We start from the raw sequence: 23,208 nt of genomic DNA, 5'->3' as shown, positions 1-23,208 counted from the left end.
CTTCGAATCAAGCAACACTGAAGCATGCACGAGAGCACCAGCTGTTCTGGATGACTGTGTGATAACGCTCTCAGTAGCCGATGTGAGCAAGACTTTTAAACAGGTCAACATTCACAAAGCCACAGGGCCAGACAGATTACCAGGATGTGTACTCAAAGCATGCGCGGACCAACTGGCAAGTGTCTTCACTGACATGTTCAACCTCTCCCTGACTGAGTCTGTAATACCAACATGTTTCAAGCAGACCACCATAGTCCCTGTGCCCAAGGAAGCGAAGGTAACCTGCCTAAATGATTACCACCCTGTAGCACTCACATCGGTAGCCATGAAGTGCTTTGAAAGGCTGGTCATGGCTCACATCAACAGCATCCTCCCGGGTACCCTAGACCCACTCCAATTCGCATACCGCCCCAACAGATCCACAGATGACACAATCTCAATCGCACTCCACACTGCCCTTTCCCACCTGGACAAAAGGAACACCTACGTGAGAATGCTGTTCATTGACTACAGCCAAGCTGATCCTCAACACTGGGGCCCCTCAGGGGTTTGTACTTAGTTCCCTCCTGTACTCCCGGTTCACAACTTCAACACCATCGTTAAGTTTGCTGACGACACAACAGTGGTAGGCCTGATCACCGACAATGATGAGACAGCCTATAGGGAGGAGGTCAGAGAACTGGCAGTGTGGTGGCATGACAACAACCTCGCCCTCAATGTGAGCAAGACAAAGGAGCTGATTGTGGACTACAGGAAAAGGCGGGCCGAACAGGGCCCCCATTAACATCAACGGGGCTGTAGTGGAGTGGGTCGAGAGTTTCAAGTTCCTTGGTGTCCACATCCCCAACGAACAATCATGGTCCAAACACACAAAGACAGTTGTGAAGAGCACGACAACACCTTTTCCCCCTCAGGAGACTGAAAAGATTTGGCATGGGTCCCCAGATCTCCAAAAAGTTCTACAGCTGCACCATCGAGAGCATCCTGACCGGTTGCATCACCGCCTGGTATGTTAACTGCTCGGCATCTGACAGTAAGGCGCTACAGAGGGTAGGTCCTGCCATCCAGGACCTATATAATAGGCAGTGTCAGAGGAAAGCCCATAAAATTGTTAGAGATTCCAATCACCCAAGTCATAGACTGTTTTCTCTGCTACCGCACGGCAAGCGGTACCGGAGCACCAAGTCTTGGACCAAAAGGCTCCTGAACAGCTTCTACCCCCAAGCCATAAGACTGCTGAACAATTAATCAAATGGCCACCGGACTATTTACATTGACACCCCCCCTCCATTTGTTGTGTACACAGCAGCTACTCACTGATTGTACCTACATGTACAAATTACCTCAACTTACCTGTACCCCCGTACACTGACTCTGTACCGGTTCCCCCTGTACATAGCCTCGTTGTTGTTATTTTATTGTGTTACTTTTATAATTTTTTACTTTTTTGTTTATTTGGTAAATATTTTCTTAACTCTTCTTGAACTGCACTATTGGTTAAGAGCATGTAAGTAAGCATTTCACGGTAAGGTCTACACTTGTTGTATTTGACGCATGTGACAAATAAAGTATGATTTGACTTTATTTTGAAGGATGCGGAACCAGGCTTTTCATGAAAACATAATGTTTGATTCTAGCTCCGCATCACAGTGGAAAAATATTATTAGATACCTAAGACCATATTACATCTATTCAATCAATCATTCTTTTTTAAAAATGTTTACCTTTGTTTTGACAGGGAGTCATGCTTATATCATGGTGTCTCTTACAGATGAGCCCTGTAGTTACAAGAATATACACATAATATACAACTACGAAATGCAAAACAGAAGTACAAAACATGATCATAAAATAAGTTTAATGCTTTTGGATAAGTGGAGGCAGCAGTGTTCTATTTTTTATCGCTTCCACAGCCGCTTTGGCCATTGATTTCGCTGTGCTGGGCAATAGGAGCAGGAATAGGATAGTCCACTCTACTGTATATGGTTGGTAATGCTGGTTCAGCTTTAATAAGCATGACAGGAACTCCTTTATCGTGTCTGAATGCAGGGTAAGGTCAACTCTTGGGTCATGATTATGTTATTAAACATAATTATACCAGTCAGAACGTGACTGATTTCCTGATTCATCGTCTTTATTGCCACGCTGAAGGAGTGTACATTAAACAGAACAGACAGTATTGATTTAACATAAAGTGCTGTCCAGCTGATGGTCTCATTCCGCATGGAACAGCGGTTGTAGATATTGTACACTTCCATTAAGTTTACGGATTGGCGAGGGACTGTGGGGCACAGCCAATGGTCATAATGAATCAAATGGATGGTTTATTGCGATTAAGTTAGTTAGGGTTAAGTAGTGGTTTGGACAAACTCCCAAACCTTTAGGGAACATTCCAATCAGATTACAACTTGGTCTACAGGTAACGTTACTGTGGGAACATCACATTCGTGTTTTTAAAATCTCACTTGAAAAACTTTTCTTCCACGGCACAGAGACAATGGATTTAAGAACATTTTGAGAGAGAAAGTTCCAAGAATGTTTGTTTTTGACAGGACATCATTTTAACATCATTGGCTAATGTTTGTGTGATGTCTTTTTGTCAAGTTAACAGTAAGTTCCCACAACATTAGGTTAATGGAGCCTTTTTAGAAAGCTTTGGCTTGCATTACACTGTTAACATGACATACATTGTGCATGTTCAACTAAACAGTGAGCGCACTTGGGACCTTAACCTCACCTCAGATTTGAACTCACAACCACTTGGTTGGCAGCAACCTGACTTATCCACTAACTCACCAGACTTTATTTAACCATTATTTCAATAGAGAGTCATATTGATACCCAAGTCTCTTTTACAAATGAGCCCTGAAGAATAAAAAAACACATACAGTATTAATACGAAATGCAATCAACCAAACCGTTTCCCCCTACAGTTTCCGCAGCCCATCAAGATTTCAGAAGTCAATGACAAAAAATACATACACTACTCTGTGAACATGTCTCCCACCAATGCCCTGAAATGACTGAAAGGTACTAGGCAGTCTAATCTCAGAGTGTCCTGAAATTCATTCCATGAATGCGGTACATAAAACCTAAAGGTCGTTTCACCTACAGGTAACTGACAAAATAAAGTAAACACCAAAATGCAGGTTTTGAATATAAATTAAAACCCTAAGCCTCAATCAGGCCTACCCTTTCAAACCAACTAAATCAGGTTAGGGTATTCCAGGCTATGGACAACCTCCCCACCCAGCTCACATACCTGTGTGGCTCAGTTGGTAGAGCCTGGTGTTTGCAACGCCAGGGTTGTGGGTTCGATTCCCACGGGGGACCAGTACAGAAAAAAAAAATTATGAAATGTATGCATTCACTACTGTAAGTCGCTCTGGATAAGGGTGTCTGATAAATTACTAAACATTTTTTTTAAATAAATAAATCCCTCTATACCTATGTCTCCTCCCTATGGACCATATCATAAACCATGGGGCTCTTTACCCAAATATGACATATTAAATCATGTAACATTGTACCCACATTTACATATTTCGTCTAAATGAACATCTTAAACATTCCTGGCTTATCCTCAAAGAGGGAATACTTTACATTAATGAATACACATTTCAAAAACAATAGTTCTGAAGGCCAACAGACGGCAAAACGTATTACTTATGGAGCCACGCACCTGCGACGCACACATTACAATATGGAAATAAACAAACTTCTTTCCCGTCAGTGTAGCAAGTGTTCATGTGCACCAGAACATCGCATCCACTGGGTGAATTGCAAAATGGTACATTTCTGCATTTAAAAATGAAACTGAAATGCGTCACAATGCAACTCGACTAAACATTTCCTCAACACAAAATTAGCCTTGCCATGATACTGACAAAAGAGGAAAAGAACAACAGTATATACAGAACATTTAGGATAAATGAATTACTAGATATGGGGAAACATGAATGCGCTAAACAATTTGTAAGAATAATTAAATAATGAGCATTCGTGACGAGTGCTACTGAGTCAGCTTCGTCACAATTAGCTTAAGCATGATAGGATGTTAATTGCTTAATTAACTCAGGAACCACACATGTGTGGAAGCAACTGCTTTAAATATAATTTGTATCGCTCATTTACTGAAGTGTTTCCTTTTTTATGTAAATCAGTGGCAACAAGATGAATGTCAACAGTTAGCCATTTCTGTGAGCGAGTTAAGGTATTTTGAACTTCTGTAGGTTAGGAGCGATGTGAGGTAATATGGCAGTTTTAGCATGAGAACTTTGTAAATAAACCAATGTTAAGTTCTATGACTTGTCAGAGACGGCCAGCCCACTTTTTGATACAGATCACAGAGATACAGTTGAAGTTGGAATTTTACATACACCTTAGCCAAATACATTTAAACTCAGTTTTTCACAATTCCTGACATTTAATCCAAGGACAAATTCCCCGACTTAGGTCAGTTAGGATCACCACTTTATTTTAATAATGTGAAATGTCAAAATAATAGTAGAGAGAATTATTTATTTTAGCTTCTATTTCTTTTATCACATTCCCAGTAGGTCAGAAGTTTACATACACTCATTCAATTAGTATTTGGTAGCATTGCCTTTAAATTGTTTAACTTGGGTCAAACGTTTCGGGTAGCCTTCCACAAGTTTCCCACAATAAGTTGGTTGAATTTTGGCCCATTCCTCCTGACAGAGCTGGTGTAACTGAGTCAGGTTTGCAGGCCTCCTTGCTCGCACACACTTTTTTAGTTCTGCCCACAAATTTTCTATAGGATTGAGGTCTGGGCTTTGTGATGGCCACTCCAATACCTTGACTTTGTTGTCCTTAAGCCATTTTGCCACAACTTTGGAAGTATGCTTGGGGTCATTGTCCATTTGGAAGACTCATTTGAGACCAAGCTTTAACTTCTTGACTGGTGTCTTGAGATGTTGATTCAATATATCCACGTAATTTTCCTGCCTCATGATGGAATCTATTTTGTGAAGTGCACCAGTCTCTCCTGCAGCAAAGCACCCACACAACATGATGCTACCACCCCCGTGCTTCACGGTTGGGATGGTGTTCTACGGCTTGCAAGTCTCCCCCTTTTTCCTCCAAACATAACGATGGTCATTATGGCCAAACAGTTCTATTTTTGTTTCATCAGACCAGAGGACATTTCTCCAAAATGTACAATCTTTGTCCCCATGTGCAGTTGCAAACCATAGTCTGGCTTTTTTATGGCGGTTTTGAAGCAGTGGCTTCTTCCTTGCTGAGCGCCCTTTCAGGTTATGTCGATATAGGACTCGTTTTACTGTGGATATAGATATTTTTCCACCGGTTTCCTCCAGCATCTTCACAAGGTCCTTTGCTGTTGTTCTGGGATTGATTTGCACTTTTCGCACAAATGTATGTTCATCTCTAGGAGACAGAACGCGTCTCCTTCCTGAGTGGTATAACGGCTGCGTGGTCCCATGGTGTTTATACTTGCGTACTATTGTTTGTACAGATGAACGTGGTACCTTCAGGCATTTAGAAATTGCTCCCAAGGATGAACCAGACTTTTTTCTGAGGTCTTGGCTGATTTCTTTAGATTTTCCCATGATGTCAAGCAAAGAGTTTGAAGGTAGGCCTTGAAATACATCCACAGGGACACCTCAAATTGAATCAAATGATTTCAATTAGCCTATCAGAAGCTTCTAACGCCATGACATCATTTTCTGGAATGTTCCAAGCTATTTAAAGGCACAGTCAACTTAGCGTATGTAAACTTCTGACACACAGGAATTGTGATACAGTGAATTATAAGTGAAATAATCTGTCTGTAAACAATTGTTGGAAAAATTACTTGTGTCATGCACAAAGTAGATATCCTAACCGACTTGCCAAAACTATAGTTTGTTAACAAGAAATTTGTGGAGTGGTTGAAAAATGAGATTTAATGACTCCAACCTAAGTGTATGTAAACTTCCGACTTCAATTGTATGTGCAAAATCGGTCACATCTAATAAAGGGTAGTGCACTATAATAAACAGTATCCAATTGTTTAAAGAAGTGACAGCGGCGTTCATATAGATTATGTTGTCATAGTCTAGGGCTGACAAAAAAGTTGACTGAACAAATTGTTTTCTACTATCAAGCGAAAGGCACAATTTATTTCTGCAGTAGAAGCCCAGTTTGATTCTCAGTGTCTTTGTTAGCTAATCTACATGTGTTTTAAATGACAACATGTCAACGATCCAATGACAAGGTATTTACAGTGCATTCGGAAAGTATTCAGACCCCTTCACTTTTTCAACATTTTGTTACGTTACAGCCTTATTCTAAAATTGATTAAATTGTTTATTTCCCCTCACAATTGCCCATAATGACTATGCAAAAACAGGTTTTTAGAAATGTTGGCAAATGTATTAAAAATGTAAAAAAACTGAAATATCACATTTACACAGGTATTCAGACCCTTTACTGAGTACTTTTTGAACCACCTTCGGCAGCGATTACAGCCTTGAGTCTTCTTGGGTATGACGCTACAAACTTGGCACACCTGTATTTGGGGAGTTTTTTTGGATGGGGAGCATCGCAGCACAGCTATTTTCAGGTCTCTCCAAAGATGTTCGATCCCAAAGCCACTCCTGCGTTGTCTTGGCTGTGTGCTTAGGGTCGTTATCCTGTTGGAAGGTGAACCTTTGCCCAATCTTTAGGTGCCTTTTGGCAAACTCCAAGCGGGCTGTCATGTCTTTTACTGAGGAGGGGCTTCCGTCTGGCCACTCTACCATAAAGGCCTGATTGGTGGAGTGCTGCAGAGATGGTTGTCCTTCTGGAAGTTTATCCCATCGCTACAGAGGAACTCTGGAGCTCGGTCGGAGTTACCATCAAATTCTTGGTCACCTCCCTGACCAAGGCCCTAATCCCCTGATTGCTCAGTTTGGCTGGGCGGCCAGCTCTAGGAAGAGTCTTGGTGGTTCCAAACTTCTTCCATTTAAGAACAATGGAGGCCACTGTGTTCTTGGGGACCTTCAATGCTGCAGAAATGTTTTGGTACCCTTTCCCAGATCTGTGCCTTGACGCAAACCCTGTCTCGGAGCTCTACGGGCAATTCCTTCGACCTCATGGCTTGGTTTTTGCTCTGAAATGCACTGTCAACTGTGGGACCTAATATAGACACGTGTGTGCCTTTCCAAATAATGTAAAATCAATTGAATTTACCACAGGTGGACTCCAATCAAGTTGTAGAAACATCCCAAGGATGATCAATGGAAACAGGATGCACCTGAGCTCAATTTCGAGTCTCATAACAAAGGGTCTTCTATTTTTAATCAATTTGCAAACAATTCTAAAAACCTGTTTTTGCTTTGTCATTATGAGGTATTGTGTGTAGATTTATGAGGAATTAGTTTTATTTAATCCATTTTAGAATAAGGCTGTAATGTAACAAAATGTGGAAAAAGTCAAGGGGACTGAATACTTTTCGAATGCTCTGTAAATGAGGGAACTCGCTCAATTTGGGCTCCATTTAACGTGCAGATATGTAAGTCTGTGAAGTACTTTGTTTTATCCGCATTCAGTACCAGTTTAAGCTCAACAAGTGCTTTTGACATGAAAAGCAGTCTGTAAATTAGGTATAGCCTAGTTCACAGAAGAGGCAGATGAGTACAGCACAGTATCATCAGCATAGAAGTGTAGCTTACAGATTTTCACTAAGGACACAATATCATTTAGTAAGTAGTAAGTAAGCCTTGGACAAGTAAGCCTTGGACAAATAAGCCTTGTCTGAGCAAGAACAGACAGAATGGCCCAGTTTATACTGTATATAGTGTGAATAATACTAGCCTGAAAATGAACCCTTGAGGAATACCTTTAGTGACCTCGAAGAATTGTGAGTTGACACAGTCAGCAATTTTACATTGAGATCTATCACTGAAGTACATTTTGAATCAAGAGCATTGCTATCAAGTCCGACAGAGAACAGTCTATGCAATCACGATGAGTGATCCACAGTATAGAATGCTTTTGAATGCTTTTTTGCATTTCTTTGTAAAAAAAAAAGCATTCAATATCATTGTGATTCAGCAGAATCTATGTACTACTAGTGACTCCTTTTTGTGGGCCGGGCTCATGCACGCTGACTTCGGTCGCCAGTTGTATGCTGTTTTCTCCAACACATTGGTGCGACTGGCTTCCGGGTTAAGCGAGCAGTGTGTCAAGAAGCAGTGCGGCTTGGTAGGGTCGTGTTTCGGAGGACGCATGGCTCTCGACTTTCTCCTCTCCCGAGTCCTTACGGGAGTTGTTTACGATGGGACAAGACTGTAACTACCAATTGGATATCGAGAAATTGGGGAGAAAAGTTTTTTTTTTTTTTTAAATATCAAGGAGAGAAGTTGAGAGTATCAATGCTTCTAATATTTTTGTCAAACATGAAAGCTTTGATATAGGGTGGTAGATGTTTAGGTCAGTAGGGTTCCCGCCCTTGTGACGAGGAAATACATGTCCTGCTTTCCAAACTTTAGGAATTATTCCAGAAATAAATGGGATGTTCTTGAATTGCTGTGGCATTTGCATCCCTCACCTTTACAACCATGAAAAACACTTTAAAATGACAAATAAACTCCTCTTACTGTCAACTGCGTTTATTTTCAGCAAACTTAACATGTGTAAATATTTGTATGACAAGATTCTTGAATAATTCTTGTATAACAAGATTCAACAACTGAGACATAAACTGAACAAGTTCCACAGACATGTGACTAACAGAAATTGAATAATGTGTCCCTGAACAAAGGGGGGATCAAAATTAAAAAAGTAACAGTCAGTATCTGGTGTGGCCACCAGCTGCATTAATTACTGCAGTGCATCTCCTCCTCATGGACTGCACCAGATTGTCCAGTTCTTGCTGTGAGATGTTACCCCACTCTTCCACCAAGGCACCTGCAAGTTCCCGGACATTTCTGGGGGGAATGGCCCTAGCCCTCACCCTCCGATCCAACAGGTCCCAGACGTGCTCAATCGGATTTAGATCCGGGCTCTTCGCTGATCATGGCAGAACACTGACTGTCTTGCAAGAAATCACACACAGAACGAGCAGTATGGCTGGTGGCATTGTCATGCTGGAGGGTCATGTCAGGATGAGCCTGCAGGAAGGGTACCACATGAGAGAAGAGGATGTCTTCCCTGTAACGCACAGCGTTGAGATTGCCTGCAATGACAACAAGCTCAGTCCAATTATGCTGTAACACACCGCCCCAGACCATGACGGACCCTCCACCTCCAAATCAATCCCGCTCCAGAGTACAGGCCTCGGTGTAACGCTCATTCCTTCGACGATAAATGCGAATCTGACCACCACCCCTGGTGAGACAAAACTGCGACTTGTCAGTGAAAAGCACTTTTTTGCCAGTCCTGTCTGGTCCAGCGACAGTGGGTTTGTGCCCATAGGCCCATGCCTTACAACAGGCCTACAAGCCCTCAGTCCAGCCTCTCTCAGCCTATTGCACACAGTCTGAGCACTGATGGAAGGATTGTGTACCTGTCCTGCAGGTGTGATGTTCGGATGTACCTATCCTGTGCAGGTGTTGTTACAAGTGGTCTGCCACTGCGAGGATGATCAGCTGTCCGTCCTGTCTCCCTGTAGCGCTGTCTTAGGCGTCTCCCAGTATGGACATTGCAATTTATTGGCCTGGCCACATCTGCAGTCCTCATGCCTCCTTGCAGCATGCCTAAGGCACATTCACGCAAATGAGCAGGGACCCTAGGCATCTTTCTTTTGGTGTTTTTCAGAGTCAGTAGAAAGGCCTCTTTAGTGTCCTAACTTTTCATAACTGTGACCTTAACAGCTTACAGACGGTAGGCAATTAATGTCTTAACGACCGTTCCACAGGTGCATGTTCATTAATTGTTTATGGTTCATTGAACAAGCATGGGAAACAGTGTTTAAACCCTTTACAATGAAGATCTGTGAAGTTATTTGAATTTTTACGAATTATCTTTGAAAGACAGGGTCCTGAAAAAAAGGGACGTTTCTTTTTTTGCTGAGTTTTGTTACACATCATACATGTTTTTGTTTATATTGAACTGTGTATTAATGAAAATATTGAACAATAAACAACAATAAATAAACGTGATATGTCATATCATATATCAAAGTTGCTATGTGCAGAAATCTCTCTGCCATTTCCTGGTTGCTAAAACTCGAATAGTTCGCCTAATTTCAGTTTGTGACAAAATAAACTGAAAACTTAAGAACGGGAAGCATAGACATAACGCACATAGAACATATCTACTGCTTTTTAGACTTGCTTTCAATGAGAATGATAGATCTATAACTCACAATTCTATGTAAATTTGGTCGGGTCGCCCAAAAATTAACATATTGCCACTTAATGTTTATACATTGTTTATAGTACTTAGGCCTGGCAAATTGTCTAGTCGTGATAAGTAAAGTTGTGGTGACATGTTTTGCTGATTTAAAGAGATCTATTATTTTGAATGCTGGAAACTAAGCAAAATGATTTCATATATTGTACAGATCAATAAAAACTAAGGCTATTAAAATTCTTAGATTTGAGCATCTGTGGCCTCCATTTAAGAAAATCCTCAATTACCTAAGGTGTGTGACCCACCACCTGTATTCGATCCTATGTTGCAAAATTTGAAAAAAAATTTTTTTTTACATTGGATAATAGTAGAGACTCAGAGCTAGAATCAAATGTCTCTTTTTTTTATTCGTGGCAATACTTGGGAACAGATTTCCCCCCCCAAAAAGTATTTTTGCTGAATTCCCACCCGTTGCTAACCCCTGGTCTAGGCAATCTCAATCAAACACAGCTGAAGTATTTTTTTTATTATTTCAAATATTGTAGTCATTGAACCCAGGTCTGTAAGCAATTAAGTTTTGGGCACAACTTTCCTGCCACTTTACTATCAATAACCGTAAATATAGGTTTTACAACATGAGGACACTGGGATTCCATTGAATACATTTTAAAATACATAGGCTGGGATTCAGTCTATAAAGCTGTCAACAATGCAGCTTTTAAAGGCAATGTTCCCGCGTTCGCAGTGACCGCATTCATGATAAAGGCTGCAAATGCCGGCTCAATACGAAAAGTACATTTAAAATCAGTTACAGTTACACCAGTCACTGTTCTATAACCTTGCTTGAATTGAGAACTGTTTTCTTTTCAAGAATGGTGTGGTAAAATGAAACACGCCAATGTGATTCTCACCAGCATATTAAAATGTACTGGCTTCAGTGTGTTATATCAGGGAATCATACAGTATATATCTATTCACTGTGTCTCAGCCTCTAACAAGCCTTAAAAAAATCTAAACAGTCAGGGAGCATCGAAAATCCCCAAAATGATAGACACAGGAGTATTTGTTTTTACAGTTTGGTGGCAAGCCACAAATGTGGCCCCTGGAGCAATATAAATTTGACACCCCTGACTTAAATCTTATTTATAATTTTTGAGCTTGCTCTTGTTGAAGATGCTCTGTAACTTGTTTTTAACACTATCCCAGCGTTAGTGTGACCAAATTGTGCTCTTGTACCCTCCCTTTTAGGTCCTGTCAATCTGTCCCAAAGATATGCGAGCAGACATCTGTGTCCACCTTAATAGACAGGTGTTCAATGAGCACCCAGCATTTCGACTGGCCAGTGATGGCTGCTTGCGCTCTCTAGCAGTTGAGTTCCAAACCACACACTGCGCCCCAGGGGACCTCATATTCCACGCTGGCGAAAGTGTGGACACCCTTTGTTTTGTAGTATCCGGGTCATTGGAAGTTATTCAGGACGACGAGGTCATCGCCATTCTAGGTAAGCACCGCTGGGATCTGTGGCACCCCTGATTAATTCTGAATCAATTAAGGATTAAACTGAGGGGCACGTATGTTTGTCTTAAAATACCCTGATAGTGCTGTTCATGGAATGACAATCTATGAAATTGACATTTTGAAGCAATAGATCGATTTTTGTTATTATAGGGAAGGACAGTTATACTATGCTCTCAAGACAAAGTTCAGCAGTGTTTAAAGGGATAGTTGACCCAAAATGTCCTTACCCTGTAAGCAATCTATGGACAAGGTATGAGAGATATCTATGTTTTATATAAAAAAATATATGTATATTTCTTTATTTTGACAGGGAGTCATGTTGAGACGAAGGTCTATTTTTCAAATAATCTCTGCAGAATACAAAATACACACATCAGTTACGAATACGAAAGGCAAGGGGGGAACACTTCAGCGAGTTTAACGGTAGCTCATGCAAGGTACACCAATCAGGCCACTGTTCCAAACGCTAACGTTTTACAATTTGTGGCACACATTGTCCAAATGAAAATAAGTAACTTCATTGAGCTACACAATCAATTTGACATACTTTAGGATAATTTGGACATGAAACTAGAAAATGCTGCTATACCTGCTGTCATACCTTGTCCATAGACTGCTTACAGGGTAAGGAAACCAATGTGTAATTTTGGTGAACTGCCCCCAATGTTCGCTGGCTTTGAACACAACCGGTTAAAAAGCCACTGATTACAGTGACTGGTCCACTCGAGCCTACTGTGTACTGTATTGTTGCTGACTGTCTGTAAATGTGTTTGCTTGTCACTGATGGATTAATCAGAGTAACCAGAGTTTTTTTTTTAAATGTTGTGTTTAATGCCGGCGAACCGCTTTTTAAACACTGCCTATGAATTCGATTTTTTGAGAATCAATACAATAACCATTGAACAGCAGGGAATCTTCCTTGCATGAGTTACCATTAAAACTCCCTGAAGTGTTCCCTTTACCAAGTTCTAGATTTTGAATTGTGGAATAACTACACACACAACAATCACTGTGCTCTGTCATTGTGCTTAAAGGCCCAATGCCGCTGTTTTTATCTCAATATCAAATCATTTCTGCGTAACAATTAAGTTGAAACAAAAATAGCTTCTGAGCAAAGAACCATTTCTCATGCAAGAATTTTGCTCTTGGAGTGGCCTGAGCAGGGAGGGGAAAACTGAAAACAAAATGTTATTGCCAGAGAGGTTTGGAACGCTGTTTCTTATTGGTCTATTAACATTTTTGACTGCACCAAGCCTTTAAGTTTGAAAGGCTGGAGAGGGTGGCAAAGCAACACTTTTCCCTAACTTACTCTGTTGATGACACTAACCAACTCATTTTATAGATGCAAACAGATAATTTGTTCATTCGACAGGATGGGATCTTTTTGTGTCGGTAAAATGAACTATTTGAAAAATGGTGGTAGAAATGCCTTTATGCACAAATATTTATATAATAAGCATCATATAACTTGGAGTCACGCGATGATATGGTGTGTGGTCCTCACACTACGACCAGAATACGACTCGGGAAACCATGCAGTTTATTAGGCTACACATGAAATAAGTTATGATGAACTTCACAGAGTGGCGAAAGTGCACGGTGATGAGCTTGATGCTACTTTCCAATAAATATTGAGGGTCTTATTCTGGTGACATGATGATCGATGCTTGACTGTCATTTGACAAATACAAATATTGTCTTATCCATAATAATCTCATCATGTAAACTAGCCTACCCGGACAACCCGGACAGCCTACCCGCACTGTATCTGTAAACTGGTGGCTAAAGCGCATGTGCCAAGATCAGAGTAGGCACATTTGCTATTTAATGCAACAGTTTTTGCGACAAAATTACACATTGAACTTTAGATTTTGACATTTGTGTGCACTACATCATCAGGTACTGGTTTTTATCAGCAGAAAGTCAGTTTGGTGGAAACACACCACTGGTGGGAAAATGTGCATATTTTCTTTATGCCAATTTTAGAATATTCGCATGAAAATCTGTCACCAATTGGAGGGAAACCTAACTAGTAACAAATTGTTTTTGGGTGAGTTTTTTTCAAAGTAATGCTACTTTTCCTGTTCCCCAGGTAAGGGAGATGTGTTTGGGGATGTCTTCTGGAAGGAAGCCAATCTGGCACATGCTTGTGCCAATGTGCGGGCTCTCACCTACTGCGACTTGCACGTAATTCGGAGAGATGCTCTGCTGAAGGTGTTGGAGTTCTACACTGCTTTTGCCAACACATTCTCCCGCAACCTAATTCTCACCTGCAATTTGCGCAAACGGGTAAGTAATATGCACATTCATTAACACAACAGACAAGACAGCAGCACACCCGATTCCTATCTCAGCTGGTAGAACGTTCTATATTGCAATTCAGCTTCTGCACATTTAGAGTTTTTGGGGCAGGTTCAGTTGATAATTTCATATTTAGACATATCACTGTGTGAGTGTGTGTGTGTGTGTGTGTTGGGGGTGGGGGGGTGCATGATTGCGCTTCATTGTTTAATTCCTCTTACAGAACACTGTTATGCGAAAATTAAAACTGTTTTAAAAAAATGTAACCACATTATGAAGTTTGAGTGACTTAGGCTGAAGTGAGCACATTTACTGTAGGTGAATTCAGTCTGAGATGTCCAGAATGTGTACTCTCTCTTCCTCTCAATGTCTTTCTTCATGTCTCATGTCTCCTTTCCTACGGTTCGTAAGACATTCTACTCGAGCATGAATGCATTGAGTTTATGTTTTCAAATTGAGGTCCATGAGCCTGCAGTATTACGAGCGTGTGTCACATAGGAAGAGAGACCATTTAACTTGTCAAAAATACTTCCCAGGGATACTGTTTGGTCTGAGTTGGTCTGTGTAATTCAATCCATTTAACTATTTTCTACAATACACTTTCACAGGTCTGTTTGATTTGCACAGAAGCATGTCTTGGGAGGAGGGAGTTGACACTTGATATAGAAATGGTCAGTGCTGTGGTTTGTAGATGACCTCGCTAAGTCAGTCATGACAGCAAACCTTGCTGAAAAGTTCATGAGTGTAGCCAGCGTTGGCTTTGGGATTTCTAAATCTAGAGTCAATTTCCACCAACTCGAACATGCTGCTGTACAAATCAAACACACTAGTGGAAAACTTGTATAAACAGGAGACAAAGGGCTGTGAAACATGGGTTTGATTCTAGACACATGAAAAGTGGGATGTATACAGAGGGTACGGGGCAACAGAAGACGAACAGCAGAGGGGCTAATGACCTTGGAGATGGGAAAAGGGCAGATAAACCAAGGGAAAGTTTGCGGGACTCCTCCCGGAGGGGCAGATCCCGGGTGGACAGCCATACCTTCTGCCTGAGACGATACCGGGAAGCCGGTGTCCGGTGACGGTCCGCTTGTCGTCAATACCTGGAGGTGTTCTTGAGAAGGGCCGACCGGGCTCTCTTCCAGGTATGACGACAGTGGTGGACAAACATCTGGGCCGAAGGTATGCCGACCTCTTCATCTTGCTCAGGGAAGAGTGGGGGCTGATAACCCAGGGAACGCTCAAAGGGCGAGAGACCTGTGGCAGAGCAAGGAAGGGTGATGCAGGCGTATTTGACCCACACTAATTGCTGGCTCCAGTCGGGGGGGTTGGCGGAGACCGAGGCAGCGAAGAGTCGTCTCCAGGTCTTGGTTGGCTCGCTCCGTCTAGGTTGGCTCGCTCCAACAAGGTCTTGGTTGGCTCGTTGGACTGGGGGTGGAACCTGGAGGACAGGCTGGCCGACGGGACGAGAACTGAGGACCCCAGTCAGAGACCATGTCCACTGGGAGTCCATGGATCCAGAAGACGTGCTACACCATGAGCTGGGCCATCTCTTTGGCACAGGGTAGCTTGGGGTGAGGAATGAAGTGGGCGGCTTAAAACCGGTCCACTACTGTCTGTCAGGATGGCAGTGTTGTCATCAGACAAGGGGAGACCCATTACAAAGTCCAGGAATATATGAGACCAGGGAGGGTGAGGGACAGGCAGAGGTTGAAGGAGACCAGTCGGAACTTGCCGAAGAGTCTTGTCTGCACACAGATCGTGCATGCGGCGACAAACGCGGAGATGTCAGGAACCATGGTAGGCCACCAAAAGCATTGTTGCACAAAAGTCAGGGTCCAACAGGAGCCCGGGTGGCAGGCAAGCCTGGAGGAGTGGGCCCACTCCAGGACTGAGGAGAGGACCCATCAGGAACAAACATCTGGTTATCTGCCCCCCCCCCCCCACCCTCCTTGGGCGGGCGAGTGAAATTGAATCTCCTCTCTTTCCTTCGTTCCCATAGTTGCCCATCGATCCGAATGGTCAAGGCGATGAGCGAGTCGAGATCCGTCGGTAGTTCCCGGGCTGCGAGCTCGTCCTTTACTTACTCCGATACTCCGTGCAGGAACATGTCGAACAGCGCTTCAGGGTTCCAGGCACTCTCAGCTGCCAACATGCGTAAATCCACTGTATAGTCTGCCACACTGCGGGAGTCTTGCCGAAGCAACTTCTGGGCAGCCTCTCTCCCGGACAATGAAGCATCGAAAACTTTCTTTACCTCCGCCACAAACTCCTCCAGACTGAAGCATACGGAAGGAGGAGGGCTGCAGCTCCATGATGAGGGAACACTGAGGAGAAACCCCCGACAGGTGCCAAAGCTCCATCAAAGTGTTCTGGGGGAGGTAAGCGGGGTTCCCGGGAAACCGGGGTGGCCAGGGAGGTGTAATTGCTAACAGCCGTGTTACTGAGGGGCTGGGAGGTTACCATTGTTGTAGGCTGCCTAACAGAAAACCTGCGGAATTGCTCCAGCAATGTGTTCAATGCTAGGTCATGTCGTTCGGCCAAGGTCTGGAACCCTTCCATGAGACCATGAAGCATTCCAATGGTGGCTCCTTGGGAGGAGATGGCGTTGTGTGTAGATTGCTGAGGGAAAAAAAACGATTTAATAAATTTTAGAATAAGGCTGTAACGTAACAAAATGTGGAAAAAGTCAAGGGGTCTGAATACTTTCCGAATGCACTGTATCTTGCATTTTGTACTGAGTGGAGGTACAGAGTGGCAGACAGGCTCGTGGTCAAGGCAGGCAGAATGGTCAGGCATGCGGGTACAGAGTCCAGAAACAGGCAAGGGTCAAAACCGAGAGGACTAGAAAAAGGAGGATAGCAAAAAGCAGGAGAACGGGGAAAATGCTGGTTGACTTGGAAAATCATACAAGACGAACTGGCACAGAGAGACAGGAAACACAGGGATAAATACACTGGGGAAAATCAGTGACACCTGGAGGGGGTGGAGACAATCACAAGGACAGGTGAAACAGATCAGGGCGTGACAGATATTTGGGTTGTCAACTGGATTCGTTATGACATTCTTGATTTCTTGATTATTATTTGTGCACTTTTGACATTTTTGCTTCACTGTTAGAAGCTAGTAACACGAGCATTTCGCAGCACCCACTATAACATATGCTAAACTGTGTACGCAACCATTAAACTTTGATTTGATTAAACCTGCTCCATACATTCCATTATAATGTAGTAGAATCCCATGTTGGGTTTATTGAGGCCAATTATATTACTTGATACATTTAGTATTCTAGTATCAGACCAATCTGCTATGGCCCCATAGTAAGAATATATTTTAATGTAGAGTAATTATGTGTTATGATATGCATTCCTATGGAATTTTACATCACAAAATTGAATCTTCAAACATATAAAATGGACATTTACATTGACAACTGCGGCCTCTGATTGGCTGAATTCCCAGGGCGGGAGGTGTATGTCAAAAACCGAATGACTGCTGCACATGCTGCCACTTTTTTGAACAGATTAAATTATACTATTTAGAAGGAGCAGCCAGCACCAGGGAGAACGGTTGGCACTAGTTACCACAGCTATCAAGTCATATAGCCCGCATATTTCTACAATGTATTTTATTACAATCTGATTTTAAACCTGACCCTAACCTTAACCCTAATATTAACCACACTGCTAACCTTATGCCTAACCTTAACATAAGACCAAAAAGGTCATTTTTGTTTTCATTAATTTTATACGATTTAGCTCATTTTTACTTTGTGCTTGTGGTAACTAGTGGAAACCAGGGAGAACGCAACAAGCATGCAGATGCAATAAGTGAAAACACATTATCCAACTGGGGATAGCTAGTTAACATAATGTCACAAAGCATGATGCATTAGCCAGTTAAATTTCATTCAGAAATAATTTCATATTTCCCGATTTAGTCAGATATTAGTTTAGAAAGGCTTGAAATCGGCATGGGATCTAACTAGCTAGCAAGCTCCAGCTATGCTTATCAAAGGTTAATTTGACAAAAAAAAAAAAAGACCAAACTATTTATCAATGTTTCTCAAAATTACTGTAGCTGGCTAATTAATTTCATCATGCTTTGTGATACACCCCATTTTATGCTGTTTTAGTCCACACAACATGTGGCCTGATCACCTTCAGTAGAACCTGATGAAAAACATGGGGGAAGCTTTTTCGTCCTACTAGATCCACCATGAGAAGGTTCTAGCTAGTGTATTCCTCGGACTCTTTCCTTCGACTCTTGTTGGATCTAGTTGTCCAGTTTATCAGGTCCCATGCTCCAATGACTGTTAAGATTTGTTTATTTAGAAGTTAATAACAATTAGTTTTTTGCTTTTGCGCCATCTGTACCTGATGGCACAGATCTAGTCTCACGTGAGGAAGTAAACCGTCAGGCACCACAGCCTCATTGGGATGGAGACTAGAGCAGACCCAGAAGTTCTGACTGAAGTGATGCACATTTAAGCACCTCCAAGATGGTCCATTTACTTTGTGCTATTATAATTTATGCTATGAAAACCTGCAAATTTCATTTGGGCAGTTCTCCCTCATAGCAAATAGCTGGCAAAACAATCCAAGAAATGTTCACATGGCCCATCTACCCACGGAGGTGGAGCTGCTGCTGCTGGCAGTCACTGAGGGGCAAGCTGTTCAGGGATCAAACCCAGGCTGTAGTGGTGCTTCAGCACTGCGATGCAGTGCCTTAGACCACTGCGCCACTCTGGAGAGTTTTACATTGTAAAAAAAAAATCACAGATGGGACAAAATAACATCTTCAGAAATAAGCAATTCTGACACACTCTTACCACAATCCTGTGAATATTTTAACATCTCTGGCACGCCAGGCTCATTTGGTAGTGAATTCTACATCACTGTGAACATTTTAAGATACACTATATATACAAAAGTATATGGACACCCCTTCAAATTAGTGTATTCGGCTATTGCTAATAGGTATATCAAATCGAGCAAACAGCTATGCAAACTCCAGACAAACACTGGTAGTAGAAATTACCTTAATGAATAGCGCACTGACTTTAACGGGGCACCGTCATAGGATGCCACCTTTCTAACAAGTCAGTTTGTCAAATATTTGCCCTGCTAGAGCTGCCCCGGTCAACTGTAAGTGCTGTTATTGTGAAGTGGAAGCATCTAGGACCAACAACGGCTCAGCCACGAAGTGGTAGGCCACACAATCTCACAGAACGGGACCACGTAGTGCATAAAAATTGTCTGGATTATCTGTCAGAGAAACACACGCTTTTGTATTACTCCAGGTCAAAATTCTACAAAGAAACAGCACCATATGCATGTCAGGTAAAATAACCCAAAGTTCATCTCCCAGGACAAACTAGCTAGCAACAGCTTGCTAGCTAAATGCCAATGAATGTGTGTTTCAACCTGCCCGAAATTAATATAATTGATTTTGGTATTTTAACCTGCATGTCATGATTGTGCCTGTTGGGGTAAACAAAATATAAATGTGCACGATGGTGTGAAATTGCATTAGTTTCAAAATTTCTTGGGTTTTCCATAAATGGCTACCACTTTGGACATCGTTTGTTAGAGTATTCCTTGAGCCTACAGTATGTGTGAAGATAATGTGTCTTGGGTATCATTTTAAATGTTGTCAAAAGGGGAGTGTAGCTAAGATTGACAAGGCACATTTCTCTCCAGAATTCGTGTGCATTCATTGTTTCATAACATTGTGTGAATTGTTTGCTCTTTGTTAGTGTCTATCAATTCCCCATTACATATATCACCAGTAGTACATTTACCGTTAATCCCCATCATTTCTAATGTAAAATGTTTTTGTGTAACGTGGGTCGTATAAAGGGGACCAAGGCGCAGCGTGTATAGTGCTCATATTCACTTTTATTATAAAGACACTACAACAAAACGATCAACAGTTCCGTCAGGTGAAACACACTAAACAGAAAACTACCCACAAAACCCAGGAAGAAAAACCCCTACTTAAATATGATCTCTAATCAGAGGCAACAAGGATCAGCTGCCTCCAATTAGAGATCAACCCAAACAATCCCAACATAAATAGAACACAAACACCCCCTGGCACGCCCTGACCTACTCTATAGAAAATGACATCTTACTAGGATCAGGACGTGACAGTACCCCCTCTCCCCCCAAAGGTGCAGACTCCGAATGCAACAAATCAAAACAATCACAAAAACCAAAGGGAGGGTGGCAAAAGTCGATGACGGCTCAAATGCAACACCCAGAACCTTCCTCTTCTCCCGATCCTCCAGCAACGGAGGTGGCTCTGGCTCAGGGTGAAACCTCCATTCCGCCCGTAGATTCCACTGCTTCTGTAACATAAGCCTGTAGATCATTATTGGAGGAATCGGATTGTAGATCCTTACCGGAATCACTCTGCTGTAGACCACCACTGGAGGCTCCGGGCTGAGGAGCGTCGCTGGAGGCTCCAGACTAGGGATGTGCACTGGAGGTCCGATGCGTGGGACTGGCATAGGTGGCGCCAGACTGGTAACACGCACCTCAGGTCGAGTGCGGGGAGCAGGCACAGGACGTACTGGGCTATGGAGGCGCACTGGTGGGAGAGTGCGAGGAGCAGGAATCGGTCTCACCGGACTGGGGAGACCCACTAAAGGCCGAGTGCTCGCAGCACAGTCATGGATGCGCACTGAGAGGAGAGTGCGAGGAGCAGGCACAGGACATACTGGGCTTTGGAGGTGCACTGGAGAGAGAGTGCGAGGAGCAGGAATAGGACATACCAGGCTGTTGAGACTTACTGGAGACCTGGTGTGTATCGCCGGTATCACTTGTTCCAGAACTTCCACACACTTTTCAGGTTGAGTACGGGGAGCTGACTCAGGTGGCACCAAACTGACGACACGTTCCTTTGGGAAAAACTTGTGCGTCCTCAACCAACTCAATAGCTCTCCCATTTCTCCCTTCTCCAAATTCTCCCGGATTGGCTCTGGTTTGCTCCCCGGCTCTGCCGACTGCTCCATGTACCCCCCCCCCCCAAAAAAAGATCTTTGGGTTTTTGTAGCCTCTCGTGCTTCCCAGGTAGGCTCCGATAACGCTCGATTACCTGGCCCCAGGTCCAGTCTCTCCTCTCTATCCACTCCTGATGTGACCAGGTGTCCATCTCCTCCCGAGCACGCTGCTTGATCCAGTTGTGGTGGGTAGTTCTGTAACGTAGGTCGTATAAAGGGGACCAAGGCGCAGCGTGTATAGTGCTCATATTCACTTTTATTATAAAGACACTACAACAAAACGACCGACAACAGTTCCGTCAGGTGAAATACACTAAACAGAAAACAACTACCCACAAAACCTACTTAAATATGATCTCTAATCAGAGGCAACGAGGATCAGCTGCCTCCAATTAGATATCAACCCAAACAATCCCAACATAGAAATAGAAAAACTAGAACTTAAACATAGAAATAGAAAACATAGAAAAACACAAAACACCCCCTGTCACGCCCTAACCTACTCTACTATAGAAAATGACATCTTACTAGGATCAGGACGTGACAATTTGATTATGGTAATTGTTTTATTTCTGTTAATGCATTTGATGTATTATTATTACAGTCGTTGCATTTGCAGAGCTCACAACTATGTTACACTTTTCTTCAATTAATCTCTCCTCGTTTGTCTTTCAAGCACCCACATGGGTCTGTATCTTCTTGATATCCAATAAGGAGGGGACTTGTGGAGCGTCTCAAATAGAATCAAGTTCTATTTTAGCGCCTGGCTACAAAGACGCCTGGCTACAAAGTGTGGGGGAAATTATTGAATAACATGTATTTGTAAAAACAGTGCAGGTCCAATTTATCTTCTAAAGTTTTCAACTTTGTTTCCAAAAGGCTCCTTTTGGTTGTCTTGTTCGTCCATGGGCCCACAACCTCCCAGTTGCTTGGGGATATGTTGATTTATCAAGTTTAGAGGCTTGAACCTTTGTTGTCTGGTTTCTACATTTTATACTGAACAAAAATATAAAGCAACAATTTCAACTATTTCAACGATTTTACTGAGTTACAGTTTATATAAGGAAATCAGTCAATTGAAATACATCAATTAAGTCTTCATCTATGGATTTCACATGACTGAGCAGGGGCTCAGCCATGGGTGGGCCTGGGACGGCATAGGCCCATCCACTTGGAAGTCAGGCGCACCCACTGGGAAGCCAGGCCCAGCCAATCAGAATGAGTTTTTCCCCACAAAGGGCTTAATTATAGACAGAAATAATCCTCAGTTTCATCAGCTGTCCGGGTGGCTGGTCTCAGACGATCCCACAGATGAATAAGACGGATGTAGAGGTCATGGGCTGGCAGGGTTACACATGGTCTGCGGTTGTGAGGCCGTTTGGAATATTAAATTCTCTGGCAACAGCTCTGGTGGACATTCCTGAAGCTAACAGGCAAATTGCATGCTCCCTCAATGCTTGAGACATCTATGGCATTGTGTTGTGTGACATAACTGCATATTTTAGAGTGGCCTTTTATTGACCCCAGCACAAGGTGCACCTGTGTAATGATCATTCTGTTTAATCAGCTTCTTGATATGCCACACCTTTTAGGTGGATGGATTATCTTGGCAATGGAGAAATGCTCACTAACAGGTAGGCAAACATATTTGTGCACAAAATTGGAGTAAAATAAGCTTTTTCTGCATAAGGCACATTTCTGGGATCTTTCATTTCAGCTCATTAAACACGGGACCAACACTTTACATGTTGCATTTATATTTTTGTTCAGTATATATGGATACTCTATGGAGGAGTTAGTTGAATCAAAATGAAATTATGAGTTGAATATTTTCAGGGCAGTGTTGATAAAATTGGTCAAATAAACCATAAGAGATCATTAAATGAAAAAATACCCTTTTGTTAGATATTACATGGTCTCGATTACAGAAAGATAAAATACTCTCTCAAGTGGGTCATTTGGGTGGGTCATTAATAGCATTGTTGTTTCTAATTAAAGCATCTGTATCCTTATATTTTAAAATTATAACTGGTTTGACGTGTATTCGTTTTGTGAGGGCTGCGAGGTGTTTACCAGGTTTA

At 42.4% G+C, this 23,208-nt stretch overlaps 1 protein-coding gene across 1 annotated transcript in view; it reads left to right on the top strand.

Annotated features, from left to right (window-relative positions):
- The window catches only part of LOC115174667 (potassium voltage-gated channel subfamily H member 5-like), a 130,992-nt gene that overhangs the window by 93,645 nt on the left and 14,139 nt on the right, over window positions 1-23,208 (top strand). The window contains exons 10-11 of the mRNA XM_029733425.1: window positions 11,548-11,800; window positions 13,910-14,106. Coding sequence (XP_029589285.1) covers window positions 11,548-11,800; window positions 13,910-14,106 — 450 coding nt within the window. The remainder of the gene's footprint in view (window positions 1-11,547; window positions 11,801-13,909; window positions 14,107-23,208) is intronic.

Source organism: Salmo trutta, chromosome 35, assembly GCF_901001165.1.
Source record: "Salmo trutta chromosome 35, fSalTru1.1, whole genome shotgun sequence".
NCBI classification, from domain to species: Eukaryota; Metazoa; Chordata; class Actinopteri; order Salmoniformes; family Salmonidae; genus Salmo; species Salmo trutta.
The sequence above is the reverse complement of the archived record's forward strand: the minus strand, read 5'-3'. Positions and strand labels throughout refer to the sequence as shown.